This window comes from Polyodon spathula, chromosome 33 (assembly GCF_017654505.1).
Source record: "Polyodon spathula isolate WHYD16114869_AA chromosome 33, ASM1765450v1, whole genome shotgun sequence".
In the NCBI taxonomy this organism is placed as follows: Eukaryota; Metazoa; Chordata; class Actinopteri; order Acipenseriformes; family Polyodontidae; genus Polyodon; species Polyodon spathula.
In genome coordinates this window covers 6,259,340-6,278,665 of record NC_054566.1, presented here as the reverse complement: position 1 = coordinate 6,278,665, position 19,326 = coordinate 6,259,340, and the positions used below count along the sequence as shown (strand labels likewise).

Genomic DNA, 19,326 nt, shown 5'->3' with positions numbered 1-19,326 from the left:
TCTTTCACGGAAGAGCCTGTTGAAGAGCTTCCCTCTCTTCATGGAAGAGCCTGTTGAAGAGCTTCCCTCTCTTCATGGAAGAGCCTGTTGAAGAGCTTCCCTCTCTTCCACGGAAGAGCCTGTTGAAGAGCTTCCCTCTTTCATGGAAGAGCCTGTTGAAGAGCTTCCCTCTCTTCCATGGAAGAGCCTGTTGAAGAGCTTCCCCCTCTTCCACGGAAGAGCCTGTTGAAGAGCTTCCCTCTTCCACGGAAGAGCCTGTTGAAGAGCTTCCCTCTCTTCATGGAAGAGCTTCCCCCTCTTTCATGGAAGAGCCTGTTGAAGAGCTTCCCCCTCTTCCACGGAAGAGCCTATTGAAGAGCTTCCCTCTCTTCCACGGAAGAGCCTGTTGAAGAGCTTCCCTCTCTTCATGGAAGAGCTTCCCCCTCTTTCACGGAAGAGCCTGTTGAAGAGCTTCCCTCTCTTCATGGAAGAGCTTCCCCCTCTTTCACGGAAGAGCCTGTTGAAGAGCTTCCCTCTCTTCATGGAAGAGCCTGTTGAAGAGCTTCCCTCTCTTTCATGGAAGAGCCTGTTGAAGAGCTTCCCTCTCTTTCATGGAAGAGCCTGTTGAAGAGCTTCCCTCTCTTCCACGGAAGAGCCTGTTGAAGAGCTTCCCTCTCTTCATGGAAGAGCCTGTTGAAGAGCTTCCCTCTCTTCCACGGAAGAGCCTGTTGAAGAGCTTCCCTCTCTTCATGGAAGAGCCTGTTGAAGAGCTTCCCTCTCTTCATGGAAGAGCCTGTTGAAGAGCTTCCCTCTCTTTCATGGAAGAGCCTGTTGAAGAGCTTCCCTCTCTTCCACGGAAGAGCCTGTTGAAGAGCTTCCCTCTCTTCATGGAAGAGCCTTCCCCTCTTCCACGGAAGAGCCTGTTGAAGAGCTTCCCCCTCTTCCACGGAAGAGCCTGTTGAAGAGCTTCCCCCTCTTCCACGGAAGAGCCTGTTGGAGATCCACAAATAGAGACTGGGGAGCATCGCTACACACCTCAGAACCTGCAGGGTGTGGAAATGTACCTTTGCAGTTCATGTATCGAGCTTTTGTGGGAGAAATTAAGAACAAAGGCACACAAAAAAAAGGAAAATGTATGTAAGGAAGTCGCATGCTGTACTTTTATTCCAAGCAAAATAATGTCATATAGATTGAATGTTATACTTGTCTAGTTTCAATAAATAAATATATAGTTTTCATATGCCCCTAAAGTTCACACTATGAAAAACACAAAGGTCATTTGACCCGGCAATATTTTATTTTCTAACACTTGTTTTTAATAGAAATGTGTAATCCGGCATGGCAGAAACACACCACCTCCTAGGGAAATAGATATTTGTTTCTCCCTATATAGTGAAGTTATTGGGAATGTGAGACGCACACAACTTGTGTCATTATCATGTTAAGAAATAACTTTTCCACAGTTAAAGTTACATAGAACCTGCAATTTCTCAATCAGTTGCCCACAAATATACCATCACTGAAACGCTCAGATTGTGCTGAAAAATATAGTTTTCCTGTGTTTCCTTTAGAGACTCGTGAGATAGTTGATTTGAAATGATTCAGTCCTAAATTCAGGAAAAACCTCTTGCACTGAGGGTTCCAAAAGCCTGAGCAGTGAAGGGGTTAAACACATTAAAACAAGATAAATAGCATTGCTGGTGTCTGTGTGTTAGCTATCATGAAGCACCCCTTCTAGCATAGCCTGTTCATCTGTTCAAGAATGAAGTGATAGATCGATCTCTAGATGCATCACAGTTACACAGGGAATCAATCACAGACAATGCCGACTGCAACAGGGATAATGCTACACTAATTACCCAACAATGAAATTCTAGTTAACAAACATAATAGCGAAGCAAGATGAGCTCTGTAACTAAAAGCTTTCTGTCACCATGGCATGCGTTTAGCAAAAGGGATTGATTTGAGCAGAGTTAGGAGGACAGCTGAGAAGGATTCAAATCCTCTGCTTTTCTGATCCCGGAGTAAACTGTGGAGGAAATGAAACTGGGTTAGAGAGGCAGGTATGCTTGTGTGCGCAGTGCTGGTCAAAATTATACATTCTGGAGACTTCAATGTAGAACTGGTAACTATCAGTCCCATCGTGTGCACCCTATTGACAGTGCTATGGCAGGTGAATCAGTCCCATGGCGTGCTATTGACAGTGCTATAGCAGGTGAATCAGTCCCTTGCTGTGCTATTGACAGTGCTATAGCAGGTGAATCAGTCCCATGCTGTGCTATTGACAGTGCTATAGCAGGTGAATCAGTCCCATGCTGTGCTATTGACAGTGCTATGCTATTGACAGTGCTATAGCAGGTGAATCAGTCCCATGCTGTGCTATTGACAGTGCTATGCTATTGACAGTGCTATAGCAGGTGAATCAGTCCCATGCTGTGCTATTGACAGTGCTATAGCAGGTGAATCAGTCCCATGCTGTGCTATTGACAGTGCTATAGCAGGTGAATCAGTCCCATGCTGTGCTATTGACAGTGCTATGTGCTATTGACAGTGCTATGGCAGGTGAATCAGTCCCATGGTGTGCTATTGACAGTGCTATAGCAGGTGAATCAGTCCCATGCTGTGCTATTGACAGTGCTATAGCAGGTGAATCAGTCCCATGCTGTGCTATTGACAGTGCTATGGCAGGTGAATCAGTCCCATGCTGTGCTATTGACAGTGCTATAGCAGGTGAATCAGTCCCATGCTGTGCTATTGACAGTGCTATAGCAGGTGAATCAGTCCCATGCTGTGCTATTGACAGTGCTATAGCAGGTGAATCAGTCCCATGCTGTGCTATTGACAGTGCTATGCTATTGACAGTGCTATAGCAGGTGAATCAGTCCCATGCTGTGCTATTGACAGTGCTATAGCAGGTGAATCAGTCCCATGCTGTGCTATTGACAGTGCTATAGCAGGTGAATCAGTCCCATGCTGTGCTATTGACAGTGCTATAGCAGGTGAATCAGTCCCATGCTGTGCTATTGACAGTGCTATAGCAGGTGAATCAGTCCCATGGTGTGCTATTGACAGTGCTATAGCAGGTGAATCAGTCCCATGCTGTGCTATTGACAGTGCTATGGCAGGTGAATCAGTCCCATGCTGTGCTATTGACAGTGCTATAGCAGGTGAATCAGTCCCATGCTGTGCTATTGACAGTGCTATAGCAGGTGAATCAGTCCCATGCTGTGCTATTGACAGTGCTATAGCAGGTGAATCAGTCCCATGCTGTGCTACTGACAGTGCTATAGCAGGTGAATCAGTCCCATGGTGTGCTATTGACAGTGCTATTGCAGGTGAATCAGTCCCATGGTGTGCTATTGACAGTGCTATAGCAGGTGAATCAGTCCCATGCTGTGCTATTGACAGTGCTATAGCAGGTGAATCAGTCCCATGGTGTGCTATTGACAGTGCTATTGCAGGTGAATCAGTCCCATGCTGTGCTATTGACAGTGCTATAGCAGGTGAATCAGTCCCATGCTGTGCTATTGACAGTGCTATAGCAGGTGAATCAGTCCCATGCTGTGCTATTGACAGTGCTATAGCAGGTGAATCAGTCCCATGCTGTGCTATTGACAGTGCTATGCTATTGACAGTGCTATAGCAGGTGAATCAGTCCCATGCTGTGCTATTGACAGTGCTATAGCAGGTGAATCAGTCCCATGCTGTGCTATTGACAGTGCTATAGCAGGTGAATCAGTCCCATGCTGTGCTATTGACAGTGCTATGCTATTGACAGTGCTATAGCAGGTGAATCAGTCCCATGCTGTGCTATTGACAGTGCTATAGCAGGTGAATCAGTCCCATGCTGTGCTATTGACAGTGCTATAGCAGGTGAATCAGTCCCATGCTGTGCTATTGACAGTGCTATAGCAGGTGAATCAGTCCCATGCTGTGCTATTGACAGTGCTATAGCAGGTGAATCAGTCCCATGCTGTGCTATTGACAGTGCTATAGCAGGTGAATCAGTCCCATGCTGTGCTATTGACAGTGCTATAGCAGGTGAATCAGTCCCAGGGTGTGCTATGGCAGGTGAATCAGTCCCTTGCTGTGCTATTGACAGTGCTATAGCAGGTGAATCAGTCCCTTGGTGTGCTATTGACAGTGCTATAGCAGGTGAATCAGTCCCATGCTGTGCTATTGACAGTGCTATAGCAGGTGAATCAGTCCCATGCCGTGCTATTGACAGTGCTATAGCAGGTGAATCAGTCCCATGCTGTGCTATTGACAGTGCTATAGCAGGTGAATCAGTCCCATGCTGTGCTATTGACAGTGCTATAGCAGGTGAATCAGTCCCTTGCTGTGCTATTGACAGTGCTATAGCAGGTGAATCAGTCCCATGCTGTGCTATTGACAGTGCTATGCTATTGACAGTGCTATAGCAGGTGAATCAGTCCCATGCTGTGCTATTGACAGTGCTATAGCAGGTGAATCAGTCCCATGCTGTGCTATTGACAGTGCTATAGCAGGTGAATCAGTCCCATGCTGTGCTATTGACAGTGCTAGTGCTATAGCAGGTGAATCAGTCCCATGCTGTGCTATTGACAGTGCTATAGCAGGTGAATCAGTCCCATGCTGTGCTATTGACAGTGCTATAGCAGGTGAATCAGTCCCATGCTGTGCTATTGACAGTGCTATAGCAGGTGAATCAGTCCCATGCTGTGCTATTGACAGTGCTATAGCAGGTGAATCAGTCCCATGCTGTGCTATTGACAGTGCTATAGCAGGTGAATCAGTCCCATGCTGTGCTATTGACAGTGCTATAGCAGGTGAATCAGTCCCAGGGTGTGCTATGGCAGGTGAATCAGTCCCATGCTGTGCTATTGACAGTGCTATAGCAGGTGAATCAGTCCCATGCTGTGCTATTGACAGTGCTATAGCAGGTGAATCAGTCCCATGCTGTGCTATTGACAGTGCTATAGCAGGTGAATCAGTCCCATGCTGTGCTATTGACAGTGCTATAGCAGGTGAATCAGTCCCATGCTGTGCTATTGACAGTGCTATAGCAGGTGAATCAGTCCCATGCTGTGCTATTGACAGTGCTATAGCAGGTGAATCAGTCCCATGCTGTGCTATTGACAGTGCTATAGCAGGTGAATCAGTCCCATGCTGTGCTATTGACAGTGCTATAGCAGGTGAATCAGTCCCTTGCTGTGCTATTGACAGTGCTATGCTATTGACAGTGCTATAGCAGGTGAATCAGTCCCATGCTGTGCTATTGACAGTGCTATAGCAGGTGAATCAGTCCCATGGTGTGCTATTGACAGTGCTATAGCTGGTGAATCAGCCCCATGCTGTGCTATTGACAGTGCTATAACAGGTGAATCAGTCCCAGGGTGTGGTATTGACAGTGCTATAGCAGGTGAATCAGTCCCTTGCTGTGCTATTGACAGTGCTATGCTATTGACAGTGCTATAGCAGGTGAATCAGTCCCATGCTGTGCTATTGACAGTGCTATAGCAGGTGAATCAGTCCCATGCTGTGCTATTGACAGTGCTATAGCAGGTGAATCAGTCCCATGCTGTGCTATTGACAGTGCTATAGCAGGTGAATCAGTCCCATGCTGTGCTATTGACAGTGCTATAGCAGGTGAATCAGTCCCATGCTGTGCTATTGACAGTGCTATAGCAGGTGAATCAGTCCCATGCTGTGCTATTGACAGTGCTATAGCAGGTGAATCAGTCCCATGCTGTGCTATTGACAGTGCTATAGCAGGTGAATCAGTCCCAGGGTGTGGTATTGACAGTGCTATAGCAGGTGAATCAGTCCCATGTGCTATTGACAGTGCTATGCTATTGACAGTGCTATAGCAGGTGAATCAGTCCCATGCTGTGCTATTGACAGTGCTATAGCAGGTGAATCAGTCCCATGCTGTGCTATTGACAGTGCTATAGCAGGTGAATCAGTCCCATGCTGTGCTATTGACAGTGCTATGGCAGGTGAATCAGTCCCTTGCTGTGCTATTGACAGTGCTATAGCAGGTGAATCAGTCCCTTGGTGTGCTATTGACAGTGCTATGCTATTGACAGTGCTATAGCAGGTGAATCAGTCCCTTGCTGTGCTATTGACAGTGCTATGCTATTGACAGTGCTATAGCAGGTGAATCAGTCCCATGCTGTGCTATTGACAGTGCTATAGCAGGTGAATCAGTCCCATGGTGTGCTATTGACAGTGCTATAGCAGGTGAATCAGTCCCATGCTGTGCTATTGACAGTGCTATAGCAGGTGAATCAGTCCCATGCTGTGCTATTGACAGTGCTATAGCAGGTGAATCAGCCCCATGCTGTGCTATTGACAGTGCTATAGCAGGTGAATCAGTCCCATGCTGTGCTATTGACAGTGCTATAGCAGGTGAATCAGTCCCATGCTGTGCTATTGACAGTGCTATAGCAGGTGAATCAGTCCCATGGTGTGCTATTGACAGTGCTATAGCAGGTGAATCAGTCCCATGCTGTGCTATTGACAGTGCTATAGCAGGTGAATCAGTCCCATGGTGTGCTATTGACAGTGCTATAGCAGGTGAATCAGTCCCATGCTGTGCTATTGACAGTGCTATAGCAGGTGAATCAGTCCCATGCTGTGCTATTGACAGTGCTATAGCAGGTGAATCAGTCCCATGGTGTGCTATTGACAGTGCTATAGCAGGTGAATCAGCCCCATGCTGTGCTATTGACAGTGCTATAGCAGGTGAATCAGTCCCAGGGTGTGGTATTGACAGTGCTATAGCAGGTGAATCAGTCCCTTGCTGTGCTATTGACATGCTATAGCAGGTGAATCAGTCCCATGCTGTGCTATTGACAGTGCTATGGCAGGTGAATCAGTCCCAGGGTGTGCTATGGCAGGTGAATCAGTCTCATGGTGTACACCCCATTGACAGTACAAGGCAGGTTAATCAGTTTATTGTAATTCCACCTCTTGACTGTAATGTAACTCTGCATTACAATCTTTAGAGTTCCCATTGGAAAGTCTGAGCTATAAAAAGTTCCATCACAGGGAGAGTTTACAAGCTGATTATTAATATGTGAGCACTCGTGCAGTTACCTCTTTCAATAATCACAGCGATGCTCATTACCAGCAGGTAGCAGGTGATGAAGACACAACGGACTGTGTAGAAAGGTGAGCTGGAAATAGCCGTGAGGTCACCTGGACAGAGATACATTGGAAAAGTGTTACTGAATCAAGCGCTCTGAGAACACAGCTGAGGCAGTGAAGGGTTACCCCAGATCTGTGCAGTATAGGAGGCAGAGACGCTCGTTTCAAACTGTCTATATGATATATTGATGAATATTGTAAAGGGATGCTGAAACATGCAGGAACATATGCTGGAACATAGTGCCAGGTCAGAAGGGTGGTCTGTGATGAAGCCATGCACTCCCCCTCTACAATAAAGCATGGGCTGGGGAGGGGGAGGGTAACGTTTAGATAAGCGATAGAAGAGTATAGGAGAAGGAAACCCCACGCCCCTCCCCTGAATCTCATTCTCATAAATACAGTGTGTGTGTGTGTGTGTGTGTGTGTGTGTGTGTCTATATATATATATATATATATATATATATATATATATATATATATATATATATATATATATATATAAACACACATATATATTGTGAGGGATTGGTCAAGTAAAGGAACTAAATGTGAAAGGAGAATGTAAACCAACTGGATGGTAAACAAATAAATTAAATAATATAACATGCTTGGGATTAAAATTAAAGATGGGTTAATTGCTAAATTACTAATTGATAATGGTGTGTTAAATAAGAGACTCAAAGTAATTAAGTCTGATTTAAATAAACATGTCTTGTTTGGATGAGACCATACCTGGGGGCATTAGGACCCAGTAATGGTTACTGGAGTCAGGACCAACTCCAGGTTTAGTCAATAGAGTAATTAGGGGATTAGTTAGGTTTAAAAGGGTGTGAGTGCGTGTGCTTTGTGTGGGTGATAGTAGGAGTTTGGTTTGGAGAGTTTTCGACGGGCCGGCCGTCGTCCCCCCCCCCCCCCCCCCCCCCCCCCCCCCCCCCCCCCCCCCCCCCCCCCCCCCCCCCCCCCCCCCCCCCCCCTCCCCCCCCCCCCCCCCCCCCCCCCCCCCCCCCCCCCCCCCCCCCCCCCCCCCCCCCCCCCCCCCCCCCCCCCCCCCCCCCCCCCCCCCCCCCCCCCCCCCCCCCCCTCCCCCCCCCCCCCCCCCCCCCCCCCCCCCCCCCCCCCCCCCCCCCCCCCCCCCCCCCCCCCCCCCCCCCCCCCCCCCCCCCCCCCCCCCCCCCCCCCCCCCCCCCCCCCCCCCCCCCCCCCCCCCCCCCCCCCCCCCCCCCCCCCCCCCCCCCCCCCCCCCCCCCCCCCCCCCCCCTGAAACTGGAAAACGAACTATTGGAAAAGATATTTGGATTTGGATTTGGATTGAGATTTGGTTTGGGTGACGAGGGAACAGGCTTAGCCTGCCTTGTTATTAGTTAAGAACAACAACTGTTTAGATAGGGTCCGAGATTGGGTTAGGTTTTGTTTTGTTTATTTTCTTTTTGTTGTAAATAATAAACACATGCTACAGTGTTTCCTGGCATTCTGAGGCTAAAGTGTTTATTTGGAGAAGAAAAATGTGTGACCAGAGGGCAGTCAGTCACTATATGTGTGTGTGTGTGTATATGTGTATATATATATAGGAGTGCAGTTCTGAATTGTAAATGATATCCCCCTTGGTTGCTCTACTGCAGTGCTTCCAAACCCTGGTCCTGGAGGACCACCTACCCTGCTGGCTTTTGTTCCAACGAGCTCTCAATTACTTAATTGAACCCTTAAATTAAGTAATAATTTGTTTAAATTTGACTTTTTAAACCCCTTATAAAAAGTTGGAGAAAACAAGTTCCTTATACAATTTTATGCTTAACTTGGAACCCCAATTGTTTGCAATAATTAAAAGGCTCTGATTAGGCAAATTAGTTCAATAAGGTAATTGCAAGCTCGGCTGGAACAAAAACCAGCAGGGTAGAGGGTCCTCCAGGAGCAGGGTTGAGAAGCACTGCTCTACTGCTTTGTTGCTGCAAAGTCTTCTTTCCTGATCCTAACCCTGTATCCAGCAGCACCACCTGCTTGCCCACTCCAGTCACTTTCCTAACCTGACCATCAGTCTTTGCTCCCCAGAAGCAATCCCTTATTTTGCACTAAATGCAGCTCACAGTGTTTGTGTTACTCACCGGTGAAGATCTCCAGGGCAGTGCTAAATGTAAAAGCAAACACAAAGACAGCTTGTGTTTTCTAAGTGGACCGAGCGTGTCCAGATCATGCTCCCTCCTGCAACAAGGCTGGCTTTCTGTTCCCACAATACCGCACTGATTTCAATTAGAGCACCAGCGTTGTTACAGGAGGGAGAATGAACTGGCTACACTTTGATGCTTAGAAGAAAATGACCGCTCTCCTGGCAAACACTCCTGAGTAAAAGAATAAAACACACAGTTCCCTAGTTCATTCACCTATGAGTTATGAACACAAATATATAAAACTATGAGGAAAGCGTTGAAGAAACAGAAAACAGCAAAGTGCTGTGTTTCTTGTAAACTCAGCAGGGGGCTCTGTAACACTAGAAGGCTGGGTGTGTCACGTGATGGGGTTTTAATCACAGGACTGGTTTTAAAACCAAGGGTTAATAAACACGTGTTTTCCTCTCTGGGTTTATCAATTTGCTCTTTCAATTCTACCATCGCCACTATTCTGGATATTTGAATATAACAGCCCCACTTGCCTGTGGGAGAGGTGGTGGTAGGGTGCTGTTGTTTTTTTAACAGTATTTTTAAAAACTGATTTTACCTGAACACACAACCCCTGCAATATACTTCTGGTTGCAGGATGATGCTTCAAGTTCATGTGAATCGCATCTCTCCAGTGATGATTCTCTTCCAGTACATTCCATTATATACTGCCAGACATGTCCCTGCCCCTGTCCAAAGTGGGATCCTTTTAAAGCAGACACAGCGGAGCCACAGCCCAGCTCTCTGCACACAACCTCTGCCTCGTTCATGTCCCAAACCTCACCACACACTGCCCCCCACACGCCAATGGAATTGAACTCAACTCTCCCAGAGCAGCTGTTATTTCCATTGGCCAGTCTGACAGGAATGGCAGCACCTGACAGTCAATAGAAGAGGAAATAAACTATACATGTGCTGATTGGTCACATACCTGCACATATTTACTTAAGAACAGCACTGAAGTTCCTACCTGAACAAATTACACTGACCACAGAACCATCTGTGCATTCCTGTATTCCATTCTGTCTTGAAAGGCACCTCTCTAGAGAGGACTCTGTTCCTCTACAGCTTACTCCCAACAGCCAGGAGGGGTCTGTTCCTTCTCCAAAGAGTGCGCCCGCTTGAGGAGAGACAGCGTAGCCACACCCCAGCTGTTTGCAGACCACATGAGCGGTGGAATTATCCCATCCATCGTCACACAGTCTCCTTCTCTGACCTTGGAAATATAGCTCAACTCTCCCAGAGCAGCTGTTACTCCCATTGACCAGTCTGATATCAAAGCCAAGTTCTGCATTAAACAGAAGGGAAATACACACGTATCACACTTTGAAATGTGAACACGCTGAAATGAGTTTTATGTGGAATCATTTCAAAGCAGTGGATTACAGTTAAGAACGCGCAGAATGATATTGTGTCCTGTCAGGGTGTGACAGGGAGAGAGTCCCATCTCAGATTGGTATAGTGGGCGAGATATGTTGCCAGAACAATAGATAGGTCTGCAAATGTAAAGACAAGGGGTGGGGGTGGGATCATTCTCAAAACACCGAGTTCTGTTTTCAGTAAACTCACTGAGAATATCTGCTGACAGCTATCTTTGTAGAGAATCCATGCTGATGCAGACGCATTGACAACCTGAGCCATTCTATAACTGTGCATTGGTTTTGAACAGGAGTCAATATAAAAATAATAGAGCAGCACCCCATGTGAATCACCATGTCCGCATTGCAATCAATATGATAGTGAAACAAAACAAACGCCATCTACATGAGTTACAACAGCATGTTCTGCATTATTGTACAGAAAGCACATTGTGTATCATTTAGACATTACAACACAGCGGATGTTCTGCGCGTGCAGCAGTTCATTGTTACACATATGTTTGTGAATCACTGTAGACTTCTTTTATATAATAATAACAACACTTCTTTATAAGAGACAAGACCTGCGTCTGTGCTCTGTTGTATTTGAAATATACTGCTTTGTTTAATAGGTAGTATTCACTGAACAGTCCTGGTACAGTGGTGTAATGCACACTCAAATATAGAAACTGTCTTTATAGAGAGTCAATGCTTTCATTATCCAAATCATTATTTCAGATTGATCATTTTTAGGTCATAAAGCACACATTGTCTGTATAAACCTGTTAAATCCATGAATAATAAAGAGAGTGGTTTGGTTCAAACCCAAGACTATGGGTTTACAAAGTGCTGATGTTCCCACTATACCACGATCACTGCTGTTATAAAAGCACTAGATTTTTAAGGACAGCATTTTGGGGAGTGGGACGTTGCCTTCAAGGGAGATCGGCCCTGGCTGTTTGCTTTTTGCTAACGACTCAACACCAAAAAATAAATGCAATTATTTATGATAAATCAACTATTGAGCCCTGCCCACAGCCAGATATGAGACGGCATACAGTGGGATTTAGTTATGAGAGACGGGACGAGACTGTCGAGCTGAACCATTGCGGAATCAAAAGGACAACACGCCCCTTGGAGCAGATCTTTGAGAATAGACCTCTGTGTTTGGAGCAGATCTTTGAGAATAGACCTCTGTGTTTGGAGCAGATCTTTGAAAACAGACCTCTGTGTTTGGAGCAGATCTTTGAAAACAGACCTCTGTGTTTGGAGCAGATCTTTGAGAATAGACCTCTGTGTTTGGATTAGATCTTTGCAAAGATTTTTTTTTAAAGCTGTATTTACCATCATTATTTTGAAATATTTTTAAATCAAATGGAAAAATTAAATGTTCATACCTGAACAAATGACACCGGCATCCTTCTGACAAGTTGTCAATTCTTCTATAGAGCAGCTGATCAGAGATTGTTCTTTTCCTGAACAACGATGACCTTTTAGCCAGTAGGGGCCAGTCCTGTTCCCAAAGTGTGCTCCAACTGGAGCAGCCACAGCATAGCCACAACCCAGCTCTCTGCACACAACCCGAGCATGATGCATGTTCCAGTAATCCCCACACACCGCCTCCCACTGATCCTTGTAATAGAATTCAACTCTCCCAGAGCAGTTGTTCTGTCCATTGGCCAGTCTGATATTTACAATATCTGCCATTGAATACAAGAGAAATGTACACTTGTCAGATTTAAAATACAAATTCATAGTTGGTCTGAGATTAAATACCCTTATTATTTCACTATGATGAATGTCTGATACAATCAAGGAATCAAATTCTTAGTATTTTTTTTTTTTTTAACTTAAAGGTTAGCATTTTGGATTTAGAATTGGTCATATTAACCAATTTGAAGACTTCATGTTTTATGAATAGGGTGAACATTTCTATTTATAATTTCACATGTGAAACTGCCACTATTTTATTCTAAAGACCACGCAGAACAGAAATGATTTTGCCTCTTTCATGAGAGGCGAGCCTCACTTACTTGCGCCACCCGGCGTCTTGTTTAGAAACAATCTAGCATGGAGCCTGAGGTTTTGAATGCAGTAGAAACTCTGTTAAACAATTGAGTTTCTTTAAAACGTACTTATTTATTAACAGCAAGACAAAATAACTACAGAAGGATGCTTTCCACCTCCACTGTAGAAACTCTACCGCTCTACAGCAGTATCACACTGTCAGCGCATGCAATGGAACATGGTTCTTTTCTTTTTACTTTATTACTGAAATTGTTTCTCACTGGTCTGCATCATGATCTGCTGCTGGTGTCTTTTTCTTTCTCAAACTGTATTTTACAAAATATGAAAACATAACGTTAGTTTCTCTACCGTAAACCTGGTTCCCTGAAAGAGAAGATGGCCACCAACCGCGAGGTCGCTTCGGTCGACATCACGGTTTTGTCGCGAAAGAGAGTGAATCTCCCCTGCGTGATGGTTAAGTACCCTCGGGAGGCTGGAGAGGGGGTCACTGAGGGGAGGGGTCTATCGGCAGCTTTGATAGAAAGAGCTCAGTGACACCTAACAATAGGCAGGAGTGTGTCCCATAACAATGTTTTGGTGGCCATCTTCGAATTGAAAGGGAACATCACCTGGCAGGGTGCGGATTTGATGACATCACTGAAAAGGGTAGAACTACAAAAATGCTACAGAACTACAAACATGGAGCCACATTTTATTTCAGGCACTGCTTGTATACAAAACAAAATTCCAGTTTGATTATTGATTATAGAACACCCAAGGTAAGTTTCAAGGTAAGAGTTAGGGGAGTGCAATGGTGTGAGAATGTTTTGTTAACTTTGTTTTGTGCACAGTGTGTTTGTTCCTGTGTGTTGTGCCAGTGTGTTTGGTCCTGTGTTGTGTGCACAGTGTGTTTGGTCCTGTGTTGTGTGCACAGTGTGTTTGCTCCTGTGTGTTGTGCACAGTGTGTGTGTTCCTGTGTGTTGTGCACAGTGTGTTTGGTCCTGTGTTGTGTGCACAGTGTGTTTGGTCCTGTGTTGTGTGCACAGTGTGTTTGTTCTTGTGTGTTGTCCCTAAATGTGTGAATACAGAGAGCTTCATCCAGATCTCTTTAACATGCTGTACATCTGCATCGATACCAATCTACTCAACCCGGGAGGTGAAGGCATGGCCAAAGAAGTCTTTAAATATGTCACTGTTTTCATTTCTTACCTGAACAGATGATCCCAGCATCCTCACTGTGATTACAGCTTGTTGTTTGCACAGGGTATATGCTGCAGCGTTCATGTGGTTTTCCTGGAATGCATCCCACACTGGGTTTCCAGACCGGACCAGTCCCCTCTCCAAAGAGTGAAGCCTGTGGAGCAGATGCTGCATAGCCACAACCCAGCTGTCTGCACACAAGCTGGGCAAGACCAATCCGCACATCACACAGTGTGCCCCATTGGCCTTTATGATAAATCTCAAGTCTTCCAGAGCAGTTGTGACTCCCATTGACCAGTCTGATATCCCAGCTGCCTTCTGAAAAACAGAACGCATTAGCACAATCTTCAACTGCAGCACAGTCATGCTCCCCTGAAACCGTATGCTGAGAATCAAAATGCTGATATAGCTCGAGTAGGGCAAGAGAGATCAAACTAAAAAAAAAAAAAAAAAAAAAAGTCTAGATTTATTCAAGCATTCGAGGGGAAGAATGAATTTAAACAGAATACACTAAAAAGGTTTGAAACAGAGTAAATGTATAATAGCTATGGTTTGCTTTTATTTGACTAGCGGTGAACTCGGGGTCAAGCATTCCAAATCCTAAATTAAATGACTCTGAATGTTTTCTTGTACACTACACTTCAAAACAAATTACACTTAAATATCCCAACCCATTTCCCACACATATCCTGCAGTGTTATATGCACAATACAGAAAAGAAACCAACACACATTGTGCTAAACAGATCATATGTGCTCAAGCACTGTTAGTAATGGTGTATCATCCTGTGAAGCATCACACTGTATCACACAACGTAAAGGACACACTGTTAACAAAACCATTCCTGCGCATCGTAATGCGATCGCTGCTCTCGGGCTGCAGCAAGCACACAGCCGCCCTGCCTGATGCTATACAGATGCTATAGCATTCCATACAGAGACAGGGACTGTGAAAGGGTGTGCCAGCGGGACCTCAGTTTCAAATCCCGCTGAAAGCGAAGGGGTGGGTTGGCGGGACCTTGGTTTCAAATCCCGCTGAAAGCGAAGGGGTGGGTCGGCGGGACCTCGGTTTCAAATCCCGCTGAAAGCGAAGGGGTGGGTCGGCGGGACCTCGGTTTCAAATCCCGCTGAAAGCGAAGGGGTGGGTCGGTGGGACCTCGGTTTCAAATCCCACTGAAAGCGAAGGGGTGGGTCGGCGGGACCTCGGTTTCAAATCCCGCTGAAAGCGAAGGGGTGGGTCGGTGGGACCTCGGTTTCAAATCCCACTGAAAGCGAAGGGGTGGGTCGGTGGGACCTCGTTTTTATTCGGAGCAGCGCACACCCGTGATCACGGCACGTGTTTTGTTTTTAGTTTCTTTTGCAGTGTTTGCTTGTCTGTTTTTGTGTGCGTTTTGTTTGTGTGTGTGTGTGTGTGTGTGTGTGTGTGTGTGTGTGTGTGTGTGTGTGTGTGTGTGTGTGTGTGTGCGTGCTGCTATTCAATAATAAATGTTCGCAGCAGAGGGAACTTTGCAGCACGACTTCCATGCTCCCCTCTTCTATCAGTGGAGTACCACACTCCCGACGCACACGCTGGCTTTGTATGGAGTTTCATAAAGACCTCAGCAACACAGACTCTTTTGTCAAAAGGAATTGTGATTGCAACAATCCTGGCTGGTGGAGCCGAGTCCTTTGACCCATGCACAGCAGAGCTTGGGAGCAGTTTTGTACAAACACATTCACATCACAGTTGCTACCGCAGCCTGACTCCCAGACACGGGATCCAGCAGCTCCATAATGGCACACGCTACATGAAACTTTTCAAAAGCGCATCATTTGGGCTAAAATGAAGAACAAAGTTACCATAAAGACATCACTGTATCCGTGTATTGTGACTGTTTTTGAATGGGATGGTTGTCTATTCAGGGATACCAAGACTATTAATCCAGCTTCATTCACAGCTCACAAACCAGAACACTTTCTCCAGGACCCTCTATACATCTCAAAGAGCAAGAAGGAGGCTTGCTTTATCCCATTCGATACCCACAACAAGTATACTGTACTATTGCACTGCATTATACATCTCAGCTCAGTATCTACTGGTAACCTTAATGAATCCCATAATAATCCCAACATGTTACCTTGACGGAATCCTAACAGAACCATTAGCAGACCCACAGCTCTACCAGCAATGGCAATACAATGGATTTTGAATAAATATATACACTATGATCCTGAAATGGATTGGTCAATACCATTATGATACTATTAGACCAGAGAAACATCTAAATGCATACTGTGTCTCTGCCTATCTGCATTGCTACTGAAGATCTTGAGCGATCCATTGTAGAGATCTCTAATATTGCCATTATAGGGCCACTGTGTGCCTGCATTGCCTTTGAGGATCGTCTGTTCTATAGTATATAGTATATATAGTACTAGTGTTCTATAGTATCAATAAAATACTTACGGACAAGTGGCAGGAAGGTGAGGATCCAAATCGTTAATCTCATTTGCAAAACCGAAAAAAGTAAGACAGGCTCATAAATTAACAAATCCAAGTAACTAAGTAGATAGAGATAAACATGCGTTAACTGTAATGATGAAACATGTGAAACTGCAAGCGGACTGTGTGTTCCAGGAGCCCCTTGTCTATGAGAGTTATCTGAAGCAGTGCAGATAACAAGACCTGTCACATGCTCTGAAGAGGAGTCCAGCGGATGTGTGTGTGTGTGTGTGTGTATATATATATATTCAGAGCAGGCATTCAAATGCAGTTGTTTATTTCAATCAGTGATATTGCAATTACAGTTTTGTCCACATGCATCCTGCATGGGAATGTTGTTTTGTAACTGTGAGTATAATTTTATTGTGGTGCTCAGATCCTAATGTCAGTTTTTAAACAGTAAATTCTCCAGTAGTGAATGCTGTGTTTGCATGTGATCTTCTCACTGGTACGCTGGAAAGAAACCAGCGACCATGTCAGCAGATTCTGAGATAAAAGGCATTTCCCAGAACCACTGATGTTCTCTTAGATTATGCGTGTGTAGCATTGCATCTGAATAAATAGCACAATGTTGAAAATATATAGAGAGAGGAATACCTGCCATACCACTGTCAGTGTTGTATATTTAAATATATTCTATTTATTTAGCTACAATATAATTGGGGAAACTGATTTGGGGGGCATGTCATGTTTCCTTAATGTTTAAGCCCTTTGCTTGTTGTTGGGTAGACCCGAGGTGGCCCAGGGTCAATGGCAACATGATCATTAGAGTTCTTAATCATAAGTGTGGGGAGGGGCACAGTTTACAATGCAGTGAAGTCAATGGCAAAGTCCCTGTGGCAAGGCTGGGGCCCATGTATATAGTGTGTGTTTTCTTTCTTTCTAGCTTTGTAAATACAGTGTGTTCAAATGTATAAGTTTGTGTTGAATATGGACAAGTGTTAATTGATTTATTGATGAGCAATGAACTGTGGGCACCTGCTTTAAAGAGGAGCTGGAAAGCCGGTTCCTTTGTTCTTTAGCAAGCCTGAGAGGGTTTGGCTGAAGGCTCATTACTGCGTGTTAAACCAGGGTGAATGAACCAAACACATGCTCACCGTATATGGAATAGGGGTCCTATAAGAATTGCCTCTGAAAACTCTTGTCCAGGCTGATTGTGTGGAAACGAGGTGGGGAAGCATATCGGAGGTACACTAGGCACTGAATTCCACGGGGTAAGCATTGTGTACTGCAGCCCATGCAACAGTCATACGCTTCCCCACAATCAGCCTCCAGGAGTCTTTTCAGAAGCAATGTTTTGCTTGAATAGTTAGTAAGCAAGGTGAATAAAATCTAATCAGAAACAGCCATAGAAAATCCTCATCAGGTAGGAAATGTAAAGAACATGATGATGTTTAAACCTTTAACCTCAGTGTGGTCCCCATGAGTGTTCATTAATATCTATCAGTAGAGTTTTCAAAATGAGCAATTGTGTCTGTTCATGAAAACACAGCAGCATTGCTGATTGAAATGAAATCTCTTTGAAATGTTTGATGAAGGGGGTCAGGAGGTGGGGTCCTATTACCTGTAACACAGGAAGGAAGGAAGTGAACGGGGAGAGGAAACCAGTGTGGGGGCTGCAGGATCAGTGGGCTTCACCTGAGTCAAAGAGAGTGGAAATAAAGAAGTGTGGAAAACAAAACAAGCAACAGCAAAACAAGAAGGGACTTGAGAGAATTATGCTCTGCTGATGAGAGGGAAGACATTGTCTGAAAATAATACAACAAATAGTGCACAGATTTGAAAAGTAGGTCTCTTGATTCTAAGCTTTGTTTGAATGGACTGGAGGGACCTTCACATTCTCTTAGGGGGGTGAGCAGTTCAGACTCTGTACCACAAGCTTGCCCTGAACTGGAGGGAAGAAAGCAGTTGGTGCTCAGAGACAAGTTTGTGGTTGAGGACTAATGGACTTTGAGATGTGGATTAATGCCCACTAAGATTGAACTCCAGCAGACTCACTTCCCTTGTGAACTTCTGAGGATTCAGACCCACACAGAAGTGAAGGTCTAGTGCAGTCAAATACATACTGTAGCTATAGAAAGGTTACTGTGACAATGCCATTCTCAATCTGCTGTCCGACTCCCTCCTCTCCACTCCTCTCACACTGATTCAGCAGTCTCTGCTCAGTCTTCTTGTCTAAACCTGGCCTCAGTCCAAAACCCCACCTCTTAGAGCTTTACTCAATTCCAGGAAATCAGCACAGTGAAGCTTCTGTTGGGAAATCACTGGTTTCGCTGTCTTGTTGCAGCAAGAATGGCTTCAAACTTGTGGTCGGACGAGCAGTTTAGCTGTTCAGTGTGTCTGGAGCTATTGAAGGACCCAGTCGCTATTTAATGTGGACACAATTACTGTATGGGGTGTATTAAGAACTACTGGGATCAGACTGATCATACAGGTGTCTACAGCTGCCCCCAGTGCAGAGAGACCTTTACCCCAAGGCCTGTTCTGCGCAGAAACACTGTGCTGTTGATGGCTGAAGTTCTGCTCCATCTTCCAGTCTCTAGCAGCTTCCAGTTGTCCTGGGCAAGGCTTGGTTTTAACATCTTTTCTTGGTGGTTGCTCTCCTGGATGGAGGAATATTGTCTTTTGTGTGTAATGCTTTGATGGAACTGGCGGCAACTTATTGGTCAGGTTACGCTTGTCTTCCAATGCTAAGGCCAAACATCGCAGCACCTGGTCATGGCGCCAAGTAAACCATCCTTGGCTAAGACCCACCTTACATCCTATCACAATGTGCCTTAATGTTGCTTGTGATGAACACAAAGGACATGAGGGATCCTCATCCACCCAGAGACTTAGGTTCTGTGGTGATGGGAGAACATCATATGCTGATCTGATAAGGAAACTGATCCTGCTCTGATCCATTGTCCAAAGGTCTTGCCAGCCGATCTTGTGTTGTTCCACACTCTCCCATCTGATCCATTATCCCTGGTTGGCCTGGGAAACAGCTTTTACACACCTCATCCTTTCCTCCTGTTTTT

General features: G+C 45.3%; 1 protein-coding gene across 1 annotated transcript; it reads right to left on the bottom strand.

Moving 5' to 3' along the window:
* Positions 1 to 1,137: 1,137 nt before the first annotated feature.
* Positions 1,138 to 16,435, bottom strand: LOC121303590 (deleted in malignant brain tumors 1 protein-like). The gene is made up of 7 exons (XM_041234380.1): positions 16,271 to 16,435; positions 13,835 to 14,143; positions 12,016 to 12,318; positions 10,231 to 10,548; positions 9,820 to 10,137; positions 7,060 to 7,161; positions 1,138 to 2,008 (listed from the first exon to the last, which is right to left on the bottom strand). The coding sequence occupies exons 1-7, from the start codon at positions 16,311 to 16,313 to the stop codon at positions 1,953 to 1,955; spliced, it is 1,449 nt and encodes a 482-aa protein (XP_041090314.1). The 5' UTR covers positions 16,314 to 16,435; the 3' UTR covers positions 1,138 to 1,952.
* Positions 16,436 to 19,326: the final 2,891 nt, after the last annotated feature.

Coding starts and splice junctions, on each gene's coding strand:
- LOC121303590 (XM_041234380.1), bottom strand. CDS start 16,313: ATGAGATTAACGATTTGGATCCTCACCTTCCTGCCACTTGTCC. Junction 12,319..13,834: donor TGCTGGGATCATCTGTTCAG/GTAAGAAATGAA, acceptor ATTCAATGGCAG/ATATTGTAAATATCAGACTG. Junction 10,549..12,015: donor TGCCGGTGTCATTTGTTCAG/GTATGAACATTT, acceptor TGTTTAATGCAG/AACTTGGCTTTGATATCAGA.